Source organism: Natrix helvetica (assembly GCF_964273705.1).
Source record: "Natrix helvetica genome assembly, chromosome: 12".
NCBI lineage: Eukaryota > Metazoa > Chordata > Lepidosauria > Squamata > Natricidae > Natrix > Natrix helvetica.
Genome location: NC_138556.1, coordinates 17,117,553 through 17,134,383, shown reverse-complemented (window position 1 = coordinate 17,134,383; position 16,831 = coordinate 17,117,553). Strand labels below are relative to the sequence as shown.

At 42.6% G+C, this 16,831-nt stretch overlaps 2 protein-coding genes across 3 annotated transcripts in view; one reads left to right on the top strand and one right to left on the bottom strand.

Annotated features, from left to right (window-relative positions):
• Positions 1–15,640, top strand: part of NPTN (neuroplastin) — a 30,521-nt gene extending 14,881 nt beyond the window's left edge. For both annotated transcript variants that reach the window (XM_081964676.1, XM_081964675.1), the window contains 4 exons: positions 558–831; positions 12,148–12,169; positions 13,538–13,611; positions 14,565–15,640. In XM_081964676.1, coding sequence (XP_081820802.1) covers positions 558–831; positions 12,148–12,169; positions 13,538–13,598 — 357 coding nt within the window. In that variant the 3' untranslated portion in view covers positions 13,599–13,611; positions 14,565–15,640. The remainder of the gene's footprint in view (positions 1–557; positions 832–12,147; positions 12,170–13,537; positions 13,612–14,564) is intronic.
• The window catches only part of BBS4 (Bardet-Biedl syndrome 4), a 303,820-nt gene that overhangs the window by 30,412 nt on the left and 256,577 nt on the right, over positions 1–16,831 (bottom strand). The window lies entirely within an intron of this gene.

The following is a 16,831-nucleotide window of genomic DNA, read 5'->3' as shown; positions in this document are numbered from 1 at the left end:
ACAGGCAGTCCTCGACTTACAACAGTCCATTTAGCGATTAATTCGAAGTACGACGATACTTACAACCATTTTTCTTTTCCACGCTTAACAACTGTTGCAGCATCCCCATGGTCACATCTTCAAAATTCGGAAACTTGGCAACTGGTTCATATTTACAACGGTCGCAGTGCCCCAGGGGTGACACGTGATCCCCTTCTGGCAAGCAAAGCCAATGGGGAAGCCAGATTCAATTAAAGGCCATGTTGTTAACAACCGCAGTGATTCGCTTAACAACTTGCTTAGCCACACAAATTTGGGCCTCGGTTGTGGTCGTAAGCTGAGGACGTGCCCGTATACATGCCTCTATCCTTCCGCCACAAATGAACTTGAGGAGGTTTTAAAAAGGCAGCAAGTTGAATGACTATGCGAATGAGCTTGCCCTGCTTCCCTCATGCCCAGCTTACCAAGCTTTCAGAACGAAGAATATTTTAAGCTCGTTCGAAGGATGGGATGTGGGCACATAACAGAATAACTGGGATGCTTGGTAATTTTGCTCTGGATTGCCCTTTTCTCATTAGAGCATTGACAACTCTTCGGGTCGCTTCTTCATTAACAACAAAGAGAATTACACCGAACTCCGTATTCAGAGCCTCCACATCAGCGAAGACCCTGGGGATTACGAGTGCAATGCCACCAACTCCGTGAACACGACCTCCAAAATCACCATCCTGCGTGTACGCAGCCACTTGGCTCCTCTCTGGCCCTTCCTGGGAATTCTGGCAGAGATCATCATTCTCGTAGTTATCATAGTTGTTTATGAGAAAAGGAAGAGGCCAGATGAGGTTCCAGACGGTAAGCTTCTTACACGCCACTGTTTGACGGGAACCAGTCCCTCCTTCTTCTTTTTTTTTGTCCTCGGGGAGCCTTCCTTTTAAAAAGTTGGCATTATCAAGCATACTTCCAAATTTCGGGCTGCTGAAGCCTGCTGGGAATTCCTTGTCCCCTCACTCTTTGAGAGGCCTTGACAGAGAAGATACAGAAGTATTTGTATCTTTGAAAAGGCTCTGTCAAATGAGGAGAAATCAGGAAGTCCAGGCAGTTCAAAGCAATATAAAAGTGCGTTGCAAGCTTACGATCTCGACAAGAATCTGAACCGCTAACGGTCGAGGGAAATTAGCTGGAATGAAGAATAGAAGGAATTCAAGGTGGGCTGGAGTTAGATCTCTTGTGGGCACGAAGAGACTTGAGACTGATGATGTGTTTGACCCCTCCCTCCCTCCCTCCCTCCCTCGGGCTCATCCTGGTCCTAACCTACAGGCTTCTTTCTAGCATGTGAGACATTTTAAACAATGTTCCCTATTACTAAATTCACCCTGCCTAAATGCAGCTTCCGTCATATACATACTGTGGTGTCTTGCTGGAGAGGGGGAAAAAAGGGATTTTATAAAAACTAACTGATTAAACTTTTTAAGATCTCTTGACTGCAGATACTTGCAACCTGCCTTTTGCATGAATAAGATCTAATGCTTTAAGCGACTAAAACACATCGTAATGGAAAGCTTTTGCTCATACTTGCATTTGAAATGGTAGAGATGGGTAGCCTTTTGAAATTGTCCAATGAACCCCACAGACATCCCATAACCATGCCGTAATCGTCTGCTTGAGACACCTTGGAAGGGAGTGAAGCTTTAATCTTAACTTTCTTCCCCCACTGATGTGGCTGTTTCTTTCCTCTTACTATTATTGGTGAGGAAATCGGGGTCTGTCCTACCTTCTAACTCTGTTTCTCCATCTTGGCAACGATACGATAGGCGGAATTCAACTCTCAGAAATTTCCAGCAAAAGCTGGCTGGGGAATTCTGAGAGTTGAAGTCCATCCATCTTACAGACTAAGGTGTAGAAACATTCCTAGACCTGTCTATGATTGACCATAGAGGGTATGTCCATTCATAGCTGAGGATTGTTTGATTGTGTGTAAAATATTAATTATGAGCCAATGAACATAAACCAAAAATAAATGGCATCTTCCTTTTAAATGGGGAAGTTATTTTAGAAGTAAATTATTGGCAAGCAACATCTAACATCTTGAATAAAATACTGGGTTCATGAGATAAGGACTGCGTTATGTAGACAATACAGCACATTAAATTACAATTATTACAGAAACGAACACTGTCTAAACAGTGCGATAATTCTGGACTAGCCATGTAAGATAAGATAATTTTTTTTAAAAGCATGGGCCTACCAATAACAGATGCTCAAGGTGTCATAATGGATTCCACCTGAGAGTCCTGTTTTTATACAGCTGCCTTGAGCAGGTCAAAGGGAAAGCCGCTTTGGTAAGTTCGTGTAAAAACAGGCCAGCATTTTTATTACATACATAAAATCCAGTAATTTGTTTATTTGGGAAACTTACATAGCCACCTACTCGCCCACAGCGACTCTAGGAGGTTTACAAGCAATAAAAACATAGTAGAGACAATAAAATAAAATAAAACAATAACCCCCACTTCCAATAATGGCAGTTTTTGTTTTTCCAGTTTCCAAAAGTCTATTCCAGCTTGGGTATTAATATTAGATTGATCAGTTGGAATATAGTCTAGAAGTATTAAAGTCAAATTTTAAAACAGTTCCCAATCCCTCTTTTTTAAAAAGGCCCTTTCTATTTTATTGTTCTGATTCTCTAAGGTTCATTCAGCCAGTAACATTAACTGTGGTAACCAGGACAGCATATACAGTGGCTCAAGGAAGATTGCTTGCTTGTATGTTTGTCTCAAAAGGGACACGGCGACTCAGTGGCTAAGACACTGAGCTTGTCAATCAGAAGGGTCGGCGGTTCGAATCCTTAGCGCCGCGTAACGGAGTGAGCTCCCGTGACTTGTCCCAGCTTCTGCCAACCTAGCAATTCGAAAGCACGTAACAAATGCAAGTAGAAAAATAGGAACCACCTTTGGTGGGAAGATAACAGCGTTCCGTGCGCCTTTGGCATTTAGTCATGGCAGCCACATGACCACGGAGATGTCTTCGGACAGCGCTGGCTCTTCGGCTTTGAAACGGAGATGAGCTCCACCCCCTAGAGATGGGAACGACTGTATGAGGGGAACCTTTACCTTTTAAGTTTATCTACTACCATGGACCAATGCAAGTTCTTTCCATTCAGCCAAAGGAGGTGGAAAGGATTGTTTGTTTCTACCACAGCTTCCTGGGCAGACAGCTTCTTGATAAGAAAGGATAGGGGATGGGCTGGGGGGGCAGGGTGGGGGGCAGTTGCTAAGCCTCTTCACTTCTAACCAGATGCAAAGAGGATTGAGTTGGCGCCCGCTTCCAATTCGGCATGAAAGCCATTATGCATGGTCGTCTTTTGACGAGATCCGTTTTGTTTCATTTGACAGCTGGATAAGCATTTGCTGAGGCTGGACCGGTCTCCGTTTGAACACATTTCTAGACAGATGCATGTGCCAGGAATGTGTGTAGACATTCTTGAGAATCCCTTTGGCTTCTCAATTGCCTGAAGAGTTTGCTTCCTGACTGTGGCCGGGATCTAGTGTTGGACAATGGGAGCAGCCTTAAGGATGCATTTCCTCGCCTTTGCCATTGAAGCTTCCTTCTAAGCCGCGGAACTTAGGGGGAACTTCCTTATTGAGTTTCTGCAGACCTTAATTTCAAGCCTTCCCATCTCTCAAGAATGAATGGCTGTTTCCTTTTGGCCGTTTCAGTTTTTGCACTGAGTGTCAGAGAGGGGGACTCACACAGAATATACTAACAATCTGAAGGAGCCGTTGAGTCAGCCCTCCCTCCCAGCAATGCCTAAAGCCCTTACTGCTTCAACAGTGGATGTGCCTCTTGAGGTTTAGGGCCACCATGAATCCTTGGGGTTTGGAGTCACTTATGGAAGCCAAATTCCAGCCAGCAGATGAACATAAAGCAAAGAACTATGCCCCATTTGTGTTGCTTTAAATGTATACGTACCGTATTTTTCGGAGTATAAGACACACCTTTTTCCTTCAAAAAAGGAGATGAAAATCTGGGTGTGTCTTATACACTGAATACAGCATTTTTTGCCTCCCGAAAACCTGCCCCCTTTGCAAAAATGACCGTGCAGAGCTTTTAGGAGGCTTCCAGCGTGCTTCCGGGGGGGGGGGGGAGCGTTTTTTGCTCATTTGGGGCTCAGTTGTGGTCTTAAATCGAGGACTACCTGGATTTGACAATGCAATTAAACAGATAATCTACTACTGATGCCTACATAATATATTAGTGATTCCAGGATGTGAGGTTAATCTCCTTGTTTAATCCATCTACGGCAGCCTCCAAAATTCACAGCCAGCCTCCTGAAAATAAATCGTAAATTTCCCTATATACCATATTTTTGGGGTGTATAAGATGCACCTTTTCCCCTCCTAAAAGAGTGTGGAAATGTTGGTGCGTCTTATACACCCGGTGCATCTTGTATCCGAAAAATACGGTAAATGGCCAAGACTTGACTGTAACTCTATTTGGAGCTCAAGGCAGTGTCCATAAGCATCTCCATCTCCTACTGCACCAAATCAGCATAAAAATCTAAGGTTGCTATATTCAAAAGGAATCTCTCGTTTCATTGTTGACATATTTATGCCTTCTTTCTCTTTGTGAGATAGTTGCATGCCATGTATGGAGAGAGTTCCTCCATTTAACTCAGTTCTGCTGTTTCTGAGAACCAGGCTGACATCAGTAGATTCCTTTTGTCCTCCTCCTATTATTACCTGGGTATTCTCAGTGTGGTTGATGTCCCCTACGTGAAAACAGCCTATCATTCTTAACCTTGACTTTCCAACGTCCCAGATTTTGCGGTTCCTAGGAGCTACCCTGAGGAATTTCCTTCTTGACCTCTCTTATGCGCAAGTCAACAGCCATTGATTCAGAGAGAGCAAATTTTGATCCTTATATAACACATACTTACTGGGTGCTTTTGCTACGTTGTGCTGAAGTTTGATTTTTGCAATCATTGCTTAACGAGAGGCAGAACAGGTCTTGGTGATCGTTTTCAACAACTCACTGGGCCGCAGCTTTTGTTAACACAAACAGGGACATGTTTCCGTGTTTCAGTCAAGCGCTTACTTTCCTTTCTTCGGTTCTGTTCCTTTCTTCATTCAAAACAATTATTATCTCATTGTATCAAGTCTAGGGTACGTAGGATGGCTTCAGTGGGAAACATAAATCTGTCTATTGGATTAGTGATCAATCAACAACAACGTGCTTTTCTAGACAGTGTGTGTTTTGAAGTAAGAAGGAAGTAAAAACTACCTGATTTTCTTCCAGCTCCTCCTCCTCTGTTAACTTTGGCCTAAGCCAAAGTCGCATGTTGTTTTCCTGTTTGAATTGTTTTGCAAATTGGAATAAAATAAAGAATGCATGATTTTCTTTTCTTGGCAGGACAGCTGTTCCATTTTTTATGGCATTTTGCACTAATCTGATTTTTCTTGGCTTGATCCTTGTTATAAATAATAATGTGAAGAAAGCAATTTAAACAGTCCTCTTTTTCCTTCCTTTCTTCCTGTCACTTCGGCACTCATCTAATCGCCTTAGCAAAAAGTAGGTTATGCTTTGTGCTTTACTTGCCTGAAAGCAAAGGAATTATTGCCTGCCACTGAGGGTTTTTTTTTTGTACAAATGCACAAAAAAAGCCAAAGCTTAATGAGCAGCTTTGTCCTTTATCCCAGGTGTTAATTTTTATAGATGCTCTTTCCAGCCACTTGGATTGATTATGTCCAGATGTTGCTATTGTTAAATACCAGTAATGTCTCCGGTGCCCCCATAGGCAGGTTTCCATGGAGGAGGCCTCCTAACCCAAAGATAGAGTGAGAGGAGAGACAGACAGACAGACAGACATAGATTAGAGAGGGGGGTAGAGAGAGAGAGAGAGAGAGATTAGAGAGAGAGAGAGATAAGAGAGAGAGAGAGAGAGGAGAGAGAGACAGACAGACATAGATTAGAGAGGGGGGTAGAGAGAGAGAGAGAGAGAGAGATTAGAGAGAGAGAGAGAGATAAGAGAGAGAGAGAGAGGAGAGAGACAGACAGACGTAGATTAGAGAGGGGGGAGAGAGATTAGATAGATAAGAGATAGTGAGATAGAGAGAGAGAGATAAGATAGAGAGTGGGAGATAAAGAGAGAGAGAGATGAGAGAGAGAGAGCTGGAGAACTCATTAGACTGACTTGCCAGAAAATGACCAACCAACTGGCCTGGGTTGGCCAGGGGATTCATCCCCTCCCTCCCAACACAGAAATCCTGTCCTTAAAAAGCATCTTTTCTAAAGGTTCTGAAGTCTTAGTCTGCATTCTTGCCCAGCTCTGTTGTTATCTGCGGAGTCCTTGGTGTCTTCCGAGCCGGCTTGTTTTTCTTGCAGACATCTCATTACCCAACTAGGTGCCCTGAAGATGTTATCCAGTTGGGTAATGAAACGTCTGCAAAAAAAAAACCAGCCAAGCTCAGGACTCCCCAAGAGTTCAACCCTGAGCTACAAGCGTTCTCTTGCATTTAGTTAGGGGTTACCTTTTAGCAGATATTCTTCTCCCCCGCAGGGTCCTGCCTACCTTACTCCCACCTCACTGCACCTATGAGACACTCTCAGGCTTGAAGAGTTGGCTAGATTTCCAAAGATCTTCGCTGATATATCAAAGTATGTTGCTGAGGCTGCCAATCTCTCTCTGTTCTGTTAACTCTTTCCTTTTAATCTCTTATTTGGATATATTTTCTGCCTCGTCCTACCTGTGCTTTACCTTATCCTAAAGAAATTGGAAACCAAGTTGCCAAGGTAGACAACTCAAATGAGTACACCCCCCCAACTGATGACTTTTTAGAATTCCTACATTATTAAATCTGCCAACTTTCACCTAAAAGCCAAATCCTTTCTTTTTTTTTTTCTTGGGTTCAGGCTGTTGGATCAACCCTCCCGAATGAGGCTTTCTCATTCTCTTGTTTTTTGTTTCAATTTTGGGTACATAAGTGCAGTTAACAAATATCCTGTGCTTATATTACCCCATACCATGTTAGCTTATTTGTGTGCGGCAAGCATAAGCATTAACATACTGTGCTCCTTATAGTTGTATTGCAGAAGTACTTACAAAAGTGGAATACAGCGTAAAACCTAAACCACCCAATAAAATCTAGAGAATTTCCATCAGGCCTTGTCCCTTAAAATGCTTTTTCAGAATTAGTTGTACGAATTGATACCTGGCTATCTTCATTAAAAATACTATTTATGTATTCCATGCATTTCATTGCATTGATTCAATAGGCAGAGCATAAACATTGCTTATCAAATGTCACGTCAAAGCTTCTGTTTTCAGTTCTGATATCTGATTTAGAAAGGAAAGGAACTGATCTTTATAGAGTATCTTGAAAACAAAGAAACTGATTTTCCAGTGTTGCAGTTGATATGAACTGCGCTTAGAAGTCTTTTTTTTTTTTTTGTCTATTTGATGTTATCTGGAATTCTGTTTTGCTCTTTATATAAATGAATTCAGACCACTTAACTTTTTCAGATTTGCATTAAAGTGATTTTTTTTCCCTTATAAAAAGTAAAACGTTCATAGATTCCAGGCTCCGAAAATACAAAAATGTGCATATTAGATTTTACGTAGCTTTATATTTTGCATGTGTTTATCATAGATATATAAGAAAACATTTTGTCCTTGAAGATTTGCACATATATGCACATAGCTAGTATGCTTTTTTTAAGTCGGAAAAGACAGTTCTATAAAGATTTTAATATGTTGCACCTATGTGCATTGTAGCATATAATTGGGCTATTTATGGGAAATGTCCCCTAAAGTTTTTTTTTTAAGTATGTTTATTTTGGCATTTGAGGCTATTGAAATGTTAATCAAATTATTCATAATAGTTTCAAATGTTCTTGGCTTTTACAATAGTTTCCCCTGAAATATCTATGCATTTTTGCCTTTTGTCCACCCTCCTTCTAAACAATAGTATCCCGTTTAAGGTGGTAGCATAATCTTCTGTAGGTTAGTTTTTACATGAAGTCCTCATTTAGCGACCATACTTAATATCAGCAACTTCATTAAGTATCACATTCACTAAGTGAAACCATAACGTAGCTTACAATCTGACTTCTAATTTCTTCTGCCATATTATACCTGCAAAAGCCACAGATGTAAAAATTGGTCCTAAAATTACTTTCTCACCGCTGTCGTAACTTTTGAACCATCGCTAAAGGAGGCAGCTGCTAAACGAGCTGTACCTGTCCTTTTTAGGCTCCTAGTTGGCATTGACTTACGTGCCTCTGCAAGAAGACCGTCTTAGCACCCGCAAGCAATGGGGTCTCTCTCTATAGGAAGAAATGGGCATTTGTTTCCTTTTTGTTTTCACGCCTTAGCTCAGGGGTGTCCAAACTTGGCAACTTTAAGACTTGTGGACTTCAACTCCCAGAATTCCCCAGCCAGCTGCTGCTGGCTGGGGAATTCTAGGAGTTGAAGTCCACAAGTCTTAAAGTTGCCAAGTTTGGACATCCCTGCCTTAGCTCTTTCATTGGGAAAGTCTAGTATAGGCTTTATAGTCATTGTACATCATACATACAACGAAATTGGTTGTAGAGTGTTGAAAGTGTTGCTAACGGAAGAAAGAGGTTCCTTCCTTCACTTCCCCACCCCCTCCCCTGTTTCTAATTTTTATTTTGCTCTTTCCTTGTCAGGTTGTGACAGAGATTTCTAGATCTAGGTCTCTTGAGAACATCTGTCTCTGTGTGTACAATGCCTCCTCTGTGCTAAGGGAAGAGCATAGGACAAAGGTGTACTTCTCCCCTGCCGACTCCCGATTACAGATTCCCACTTTGCTAAGCCCGTCTGTTCCTTTGGCAGAGGGGGGAAAACAACAACCCTGGGTTTAAAATAAAATTTCTGATTAGCCTTCTCTTAAATCTCTTCCACCTCCCACTGCACCTAAGCAAAGTTCCTAAGCCTCATTTTTTTTAAAAAAAACTGAATGTCCCATTTTTCTACAGACCATCTAGGACAGGGGTGTCCAAACTTGAGAACTTTAAGACTTGTGGACTTCAAGTCCCAGAATTCCCCAGCCAGCTGGCTGGGGAATTCTGGGAATTGAAGTCCACAAGTCTTAAAGTTCTCAAGTTTGGACACCCCTGATCTAGGATTTCTGCTTTGTCAATTTTGGAAGGGGATGTAAAAAAATCAGCTTGAGTGGTGCGTAGAGGTGGAGCTCTCGCCTCACAATCAGGAGGCCGTCAGTTCGATCCCAGGTAGAGGCAGATATTCCTCCTCCTGGGCACAATGAGAATATATAGCTGCTGAACAAAACTCCGCATTGGCGACACGAAGGGCATCTGGCCAGTAAACACTCCGCTCCAATCAGTTGCCCAGACTCCACCCTGCGAGGGATTATTGGGGTCATTAAAAGAAGACGATGATGTAAAAAAAAAAAACCTCAGCTTGTGATTTAAAACCAACAAAAAACCTGAGACAGCTGCTTGGAAGCCCTGCTTTTTTCCCATGCTTATATTCTTCATAGGCCCTGCTTCTTGGTGGCGGACTAATTTCTTTTTGTATCCTAGAGGCCGATGTGTAAAATGAGTCTTAACTTGATGACGTCAGTGGGATGAATGCCAAGAGAGGCATCTGTAGTCTTGGGAAATGGTAGCCAAGTTGGAGGAGCTAGGGAAGCTTTCTTAACTGACCTCCGTCTCCAATGCTGTAGCAAACTAGAGAATGACTAGAAACCTGCTGAGTAATATTGTGATTTGTCAGTTACTATGACTTCTTTTCTTTTCCCCCCTCTCAATTGCATCATTCCTTTAAAAAACGGTGGTAAGTGAGATGCTTTGCATGCTTTGGAGTTCGTTTATTCTCCGCTTCAGTCGATAAAACGCACACCTCATGACGTTAAAACACTTGTCCTTAGTTTTCTCCATTCCCACCCACCACTAATTTGGGCTTCCGTTTGCTATCGAACCTCCATTTTTCTAATTCGTTCCATTCTTCTTCTCTTTTTTTCCTTTCCCCTCCCTCGCTTCCCTTTTCTCCCTACATTTCTGTTTCTCCCCTTTTCTGGTCAACCTCTCTAGGGCTCTGCTCCTTCTTCTTTTTTTTTGTCTTGTCACGTCCTGTATACGGTGGGATCGATTTTTTTTTTTTTTTGTAAAGGTGCCACAGCTGACCCAGGAACTATTGACCGAGAATGGCTTTCTAGAACAGCCACGCTTGACTTGACTGGGCATAGAAAGGAGAAATGGCCATCCCGCCAGTCCACAATAAAAGAGTTGCATGTCAAAAAAACACAACCCTGCCCCACCCCACCCCAAGCTCTGCCTACCTAATGCATTCACGTTAGAGCATCCATCTTCGCTTCTTCCATGTCCCGTCCGAGCTCAGTCTTGTTCCATTTGTAAGCTCGTTCTTGTTCCACCTCCATATTTGAGGACCGGTCTGTCTCAGGTGGCATAAGTTGGAGCTTGGTCCAAGAATGCATTAGGCAAACGCTCCCCCCCGGGGGGGAAAAAAACCAACCCCAACCCTTGTTTCAGGCTGCTGTGATTGAAGCGAGGTTTCGAATGGCAGAATAATGATTTGGAACACGGCACGGACCCCCTAACCCTGCTCATTCCTGGGAAAACGAAAACTAAGGATGTTCCTGGATGTCAGCACCAGCTTCTATATTAGAGCGTCTCTAGCTTAGGCTGCCTTTGAGAGCTTTTATTTTTGGGGGCGGGGAGGGGGGGCCGTTTGAAAGCTGTTTGTCGGAAGGGGCAGCTCAGTTCTTATCGTAATGTGCTTCCATGTTTCCAAACCTGATGTGTCTCTGTATATCTCCACTGTATATACAGCACATTGATGTCTGATTGTCGTTACTAGTCCTAGTTCTCTGTACCTCGTACTGATAGTTTGCTGTGAGTAGCAGACTTCTGTGGAAAACCGGTGTGTTATTTTGGCTGTCCAGCTGTTAGTTTGTGATTAGCTCTTTTCTTTTTTTTCCCGTTCTTCCTTTCCCCCCCCCCCCCCACCTCCCCGTTCTGGTAACTGTGCTGGCGGTGGCTTAGCCACTCCGTTGCCTTAAAGGTACTGGTGGAGTAATGTTCAGCTTGGGCCAACATTACTCCTAGTGTGTGCTCATGCAGTTGCTTACACTGTTAAAAAGACTGTAGTTTCCATAAATGCTTTGTGTGCCTTAAGTCCCCTTGTGGAATCCTGCTGGGTTTGTATCCAAACTACAAATTATATAAGAAAACAACTACTTCTTCTTTTTAGCTTGCCAACGATCTATCTATCTATCAATAAATAACCTAGCGATGTAATGCAGAACAGGTTGCCAACTGAAGGTGTTCTCCTGGATTGGATGGTTGTTGTTTTTTTTAGTTGCTTAAAATGTGCCTCTCTTTTTACTCTGTGTAAGGTAAAGTACAAATGAAAAATTGAGTTGATCATGAAGAAGCCTACAGGAAAGGGACACGTTAATTATTATTATTATCGTCATTATTTTCCTAATCTTCTAAAAATTTATAACGGGACAAATTTCTGGCCCTCCCAGGTAACAAGCTGGAGTGTCTGTGATGCGTAATAACTGGGTAATATCATTTGTGTATGTAATCACCACAAAGGCTTGCTGCTTTTGGAGGGGCTGCTTTGTATCAGTTTCAAATTCCGAAATATTTTATTCAGAACTCCGAGAAAAGTGTCTGAAAGAGACAGGAATTCACACAAAACCATGCGTTTCTGGGGAAGAGTCAGATTGGGGGGTGGGGTGGGGGGAAATAAAGCATTTATTTTAGAAACAAACAGCAGGATTTTACAACTGAAATGTTGGTTTGTCTTCTCATCTCTCTCGTAAGATTGAACCACTGGAATTTGGGGACAAGATGAGTATATACGTCCACATTTGCAAGAATCTGTCCACTTAACAGTTGCGGTTTTCCACGATAAGCATTCAAAAAGTGTTGACTGAAATGATTTTGAACAACCTACTTTGTCATCTAAACTCAAATCCAGGAGGAAAAAAAAATCCCTTCATGAAATCTTTGCAATTTCAAACAGAATGGCATTTTAGATAAACCTATTTATTGGTAGACAATAATTTTGTACTGTCCCACAGTTTTACCTCCAGAACCTAACAATTTTTTCCCCTTCTCTCTCTCTCTCTCATTGGATCACCCTCCATCTTCTTGTAGATGATGAACCAGCTGGGCCAATGTAAGTATTTCATGGACCTCATCTTCCTACCGCAGTCCGTTTTATGCTCTAAATCAGCGGTCACCAACTGGCGGTCCGTGAGAAAATGTTGGCGGTCTGCAGAAAAATTATTTGCATTTTTTATATTGCACTAAATCAGGGATCCTCAAACTGCGGCCCCTGGGATGGATACCTGCAATGAATGTTTGTGTTGCTGCAGAGAGTCTCCCCCTTCGGGGTCTTTTTGTGTGGTCGGAGGGGGGCAGAAATTCCAACTTGGGGTCTGCTTCGGCCTCCTGGTGCGGAGCTTTGGCCGAAGGCTGGAGGGAAGCGCTGCTGGTGGTGAAGAGCTGGAGGGCCTCGTTCCAGTGTGACTGCATCATGGCCTGGAACTGGCCGACCATCTCAGCCCGCTGAGCCTCCAGGCGCCTTGCACTCCCACAGATCTTCCCTCTGCTTGGAAAGCCTATGCTCATAGTCCTCAGTGAGGTGCTTCTGCTGAGCCTCCTTCACGGTCAGATCCAATTCGAACTCAACTCTTTCTCGTGGTGGCTGTTTAGCTCCAGCAACTGCTTCCTGTTGGGGCCCTAAGGAGCTCGAGCGGGCAGGCAAGGAGTGGCTGGGAGGGGAGGGGCGAAGAGAGGCTGGCAAGGTGCCCTTTGATGTGAGTGACATCAAGTTGGCCACGCCTACCCGGTTACATGACCACCTAGCCACGCCCTCCCAGCCAGTCATTAGGCAGATCATATTAGTGGTCCGAGGGATTTAAAATTATGAATTTAGGTCCAAAAGTTTGGGGACCCCTGCTCTAAATGTTCCCTCTTCCAGGCAAGTATACAGGAAGGGAAAGCAAAATATTCCGAGGCGATGAAGGATTGTTCTTTCTAGAGTCAGCGTATAACAAATACTTCCACGTTGCAGAGAAAAATCCTTGGTCTCATCCAAAACAGTGCTTCTCAATCTTGGCGATTTCAAGATATGTGGACTTCAATTACCAGAATTCCCCAGGGATGTGATGACAATCAAGAAACTGTCACGTTGATCTGTTTGTTTGTTTTTGTTTGCTTACTCTGGCATTTTAAATCTCATTGTAGATCAGTCCAGATGTTTTTGCATGTAATCTTAACTGTCAGAAAAGGGGGAGAGCCATAGAAGTGGGGATGTCAGTGGGATTGCCAGTTTGAACGGTTATTTTTTGAGGGGAAAAATACCTCCTGCTTTCCTTTCCTTTCCCTCCCCTTTCCTCTTCCTTTCTTCTCCTTTCCTTTTTCCTTCCCTTCCTTTCTTCTCCTTTCCTTCCCTTTCCTTCATCTCATCGTATGGTAAATATTGTTCACAGCTTTAGTTCCCCCCCCCCCGCTTAATTTGGATGTCATTTTGTTTTTGTAGGAAAACTAATTCCACAAACAACCATAAAGATAAAAATCTACGCCAGAGAAATACAAATTAAAAGCAGTGCTTATGTAAGTTTGTATAAAACGTTTCTCAAAACTGTTTTTTTTTTCATATTTATTTACTTACTTACTTACTTACTTACTTATCCACCCCTGGGTTTTTGAAAACGCGGAGGGGCTAAATATAATTTGCCTAAGTCATCTGTATTATTAGAAATTATTTGCAGGTTAAGTAATACTAATGCTGAATGGAGCCCGTCCTACTCCTGAATATTTTTTTCCACCCATTTTTGGCTGGTAGGACAATAAAAACCGGACCCACATCACACACAGATCAGCCACATCTATACAGGATTATAATGATCCAATATGACATGCCTCATTAAAAATTAATGATGAGCCTTTAAAAAAAAATACGATTCCACTTTGTTTCATATAAACAAAGAAAAATCAATTTGTTTGGTTTTTATAAACGCTTACACAGCTTTCCTGACCACAACCAACTTTGTAACAAAAGGTGGTTTTTATAATCTTCTATCTCTATGTTTACAAGGATGCGGTAGCTTAGTGGATAAGACTCTGAGCTTGTCAATCAGAAAGGTTGGCGGATTGAATCCCTAGCGCCACGTAACGGAGTGAGCTCCCGTTCCTTGTCCCAGCTTCTGCCAACTTAGCAGCTCGAAAGCACATTAAAAAATGCAAGTAGAAAAATAGGGACCCCCTTTGGTGGGAAGGTAACAGCGTTCCGTGCGCCTTCAGCGTTGAGTCATGCTGGCCACATGATCACGGAGACGTCTTCGGACAGCGCTGGTTCTTCGGCTTTAAAGGCGAGATGAGCACCGTCCCCTAGAGTCAGGAACCACTAGCACATACGTGCAAGGGGAAACCTTTGCCTTTATCTCTATGTCTGTGTTCAGAGCTCCTTTTTGCTGATTTCTGAGAAAGTGGGTGGGCCTACAATTTTGTTCTAGCTTATTGCAATTAGGAATTTCAGTAATTGCTAACTCTTATTCGTTTTCCAGAGCTTTACGTTTGAGAGACTGATAGAAATGCCGCCTGCTAGACTGAATATCCGATGGTTGATTTACAAACTCCATTTTTCTCTGATGCTTTTCTTTGACAGTGACTGTCTCAAGCATGCCTTATTTAGCCAATACTTTTAACTAATGCTTCAGAATAGAGGGTGTAAACTATTCTGGGCTTGATGTGCTGTGGGGATGTTGCTTTTTTTTTCCCCTTTGAGAACATTTAAGTATTACAAGTAAGAAATCCAATCATGCATGCAGCAAATCTTCTTTTTTTAACTTAACGTAGCTGTTAAAAATTAGCTCTGAAATGCACCTGCTGCCATCTAGTGAAAACCTTTTGTAAAGTACAGCAAAACCTAATATATATATATATATATATACAGTATATATTTATATTTGGAGGGTGGGGAAACCAAACTACAGTGAGTATTTGATTTTTAAGCTGCTGAATTCATTCCTTATATTGTTATGTCTGAGAGATTCATGTCCATGTAGGTAGGAGGAATATAATGTAAATCTACATTTGTCCTTAAGGGCTCAATCTGTACAGAAAGAATGAGATATCCCATAATTATAAAATGCAGGATTTGGGGTAGTCCAGAAGACAACGATAATGGAATTCAGAGAGACACTTTTGTTTATATACATATTAAAATGGCTTTACTTTTGTTTTTCCTTAAATCGTGTATATTTCTCATCTTTTTTTTTTTTGCACTGATGGGGATCATAGTCTTGTATATTCAATTCAGGCCGGATTTTATAATTTCTTCTTTCTTTTGTGTGTGTGTGTGTTTGTTTTAATGCTGTTTAATGAAACAGCGATCGCAGCATAGTGGTATTCTATGCAACTGGTTTGTTTCAGTGTTGACATTCATGTTGATTTGGGATGACTGTAGAATCGCAGACATTGCTGGGTTCTTATGGGCGTACTTGTACATGCATGAAACTCGTGGTGTATAAAATTGTTGAAGTGCAACAATCATGTATAAAAGGGATTCTACTGTTTTTAAAAATAAAACCTAAATAAAAAAACCTGGGACCATTTTTGAATTGGAATGTTCCTGATCCAATGAGGTGGCTTTGTGTCGTTCTTAGTCCTTTAGTGTCTCCTCAAAGAGCTTTTATGACAGTCTCAAAAACCTGGTAGCATTTCATCCGTTTCTCCACCCTCTCTACAAATGCAAGGAAGTTCTCCTCCAAAGAGACACCATCTTCTAAATCAGGGGTGTCCAAACTTGGGAACTTTAAGACTTGTGGACTTCAACTCCCAGAATTCCCCAGCCAGCATGGCTGGCTGGGGAATTCTGGAAGTTGAAGTCCACAAGTCTTAAAGTTCCCAAGTTTGGACACCCCTGTTCTAAATCAACTTGTGGAGCCTCAAATATTGTTGGGTTTCTTCCCCCATCCCGGATTGTTACCCACATTGATTAAGACCCACAGAAGTTGAAGCTTTAACCTTCAAAATACAGGAGGAAGTCTTTCCCACTTGTTATACTTGGACTCGGTGGCTAAGACGCTGAGCTTGTCGATCAGAAGGTTCTGCTGGGTTGGCGGTTCGAATCCCTAGCGCCACGTAACGGAGTGAGCTCCCGCTACTTGTCCCAGCTTCTGCCAACCCAGCAGTTTGAAAGCACATAAAAAATGCAAGTAGAAAAATGGAAACCACCTTTGGTGGGAAGGTAACATCATTCTGTGCGCCTTTGGTGTTTAGTCATGCCAACCACATGACCACAGAGCTGTCTTCAGCCAGCGCTGGCTCTTCAGCTTTGAAACGGGGATGAGCACCGCCCCCTAGAGTCAGGAACGACTAGCACATATGTGCGAGGGGAACCTTTACCTTTACCTATATTTGGACTACAATTCTCATAAGCCCCAAGTACCAGGTCTTGATAAACCTTCTAGAATCCTCAAGTCAGTTTTTCCAAAGAAGGTAAGTGACACCTCGCCATCAACTTTGGTTCTGGGATCTGGAGGCTACTTACCCATCCCACCAGGTCAGGTATGGAGGGTGCACTCCTGGTCCCTTCCCGAAATGGTCCCATCTAGGAGAACCTGGAAGTCCACCTCTTTTAACTATCTTTCTCCCAGAGGTCCAAGCAGGCCCTCAACTTCCTTGCCTTCTAGAAAGCTTTGAAGAGCTGGATCTTCCCACAAGTGTTGGGATAGGATGAGATTGGAGCCCAGTAGATGGCACAAGGATGTATAAGAGAGGTGGCGAACCCAAAACATGGAAGCACTCTCGGGAGCGTTGAATCCCCCAA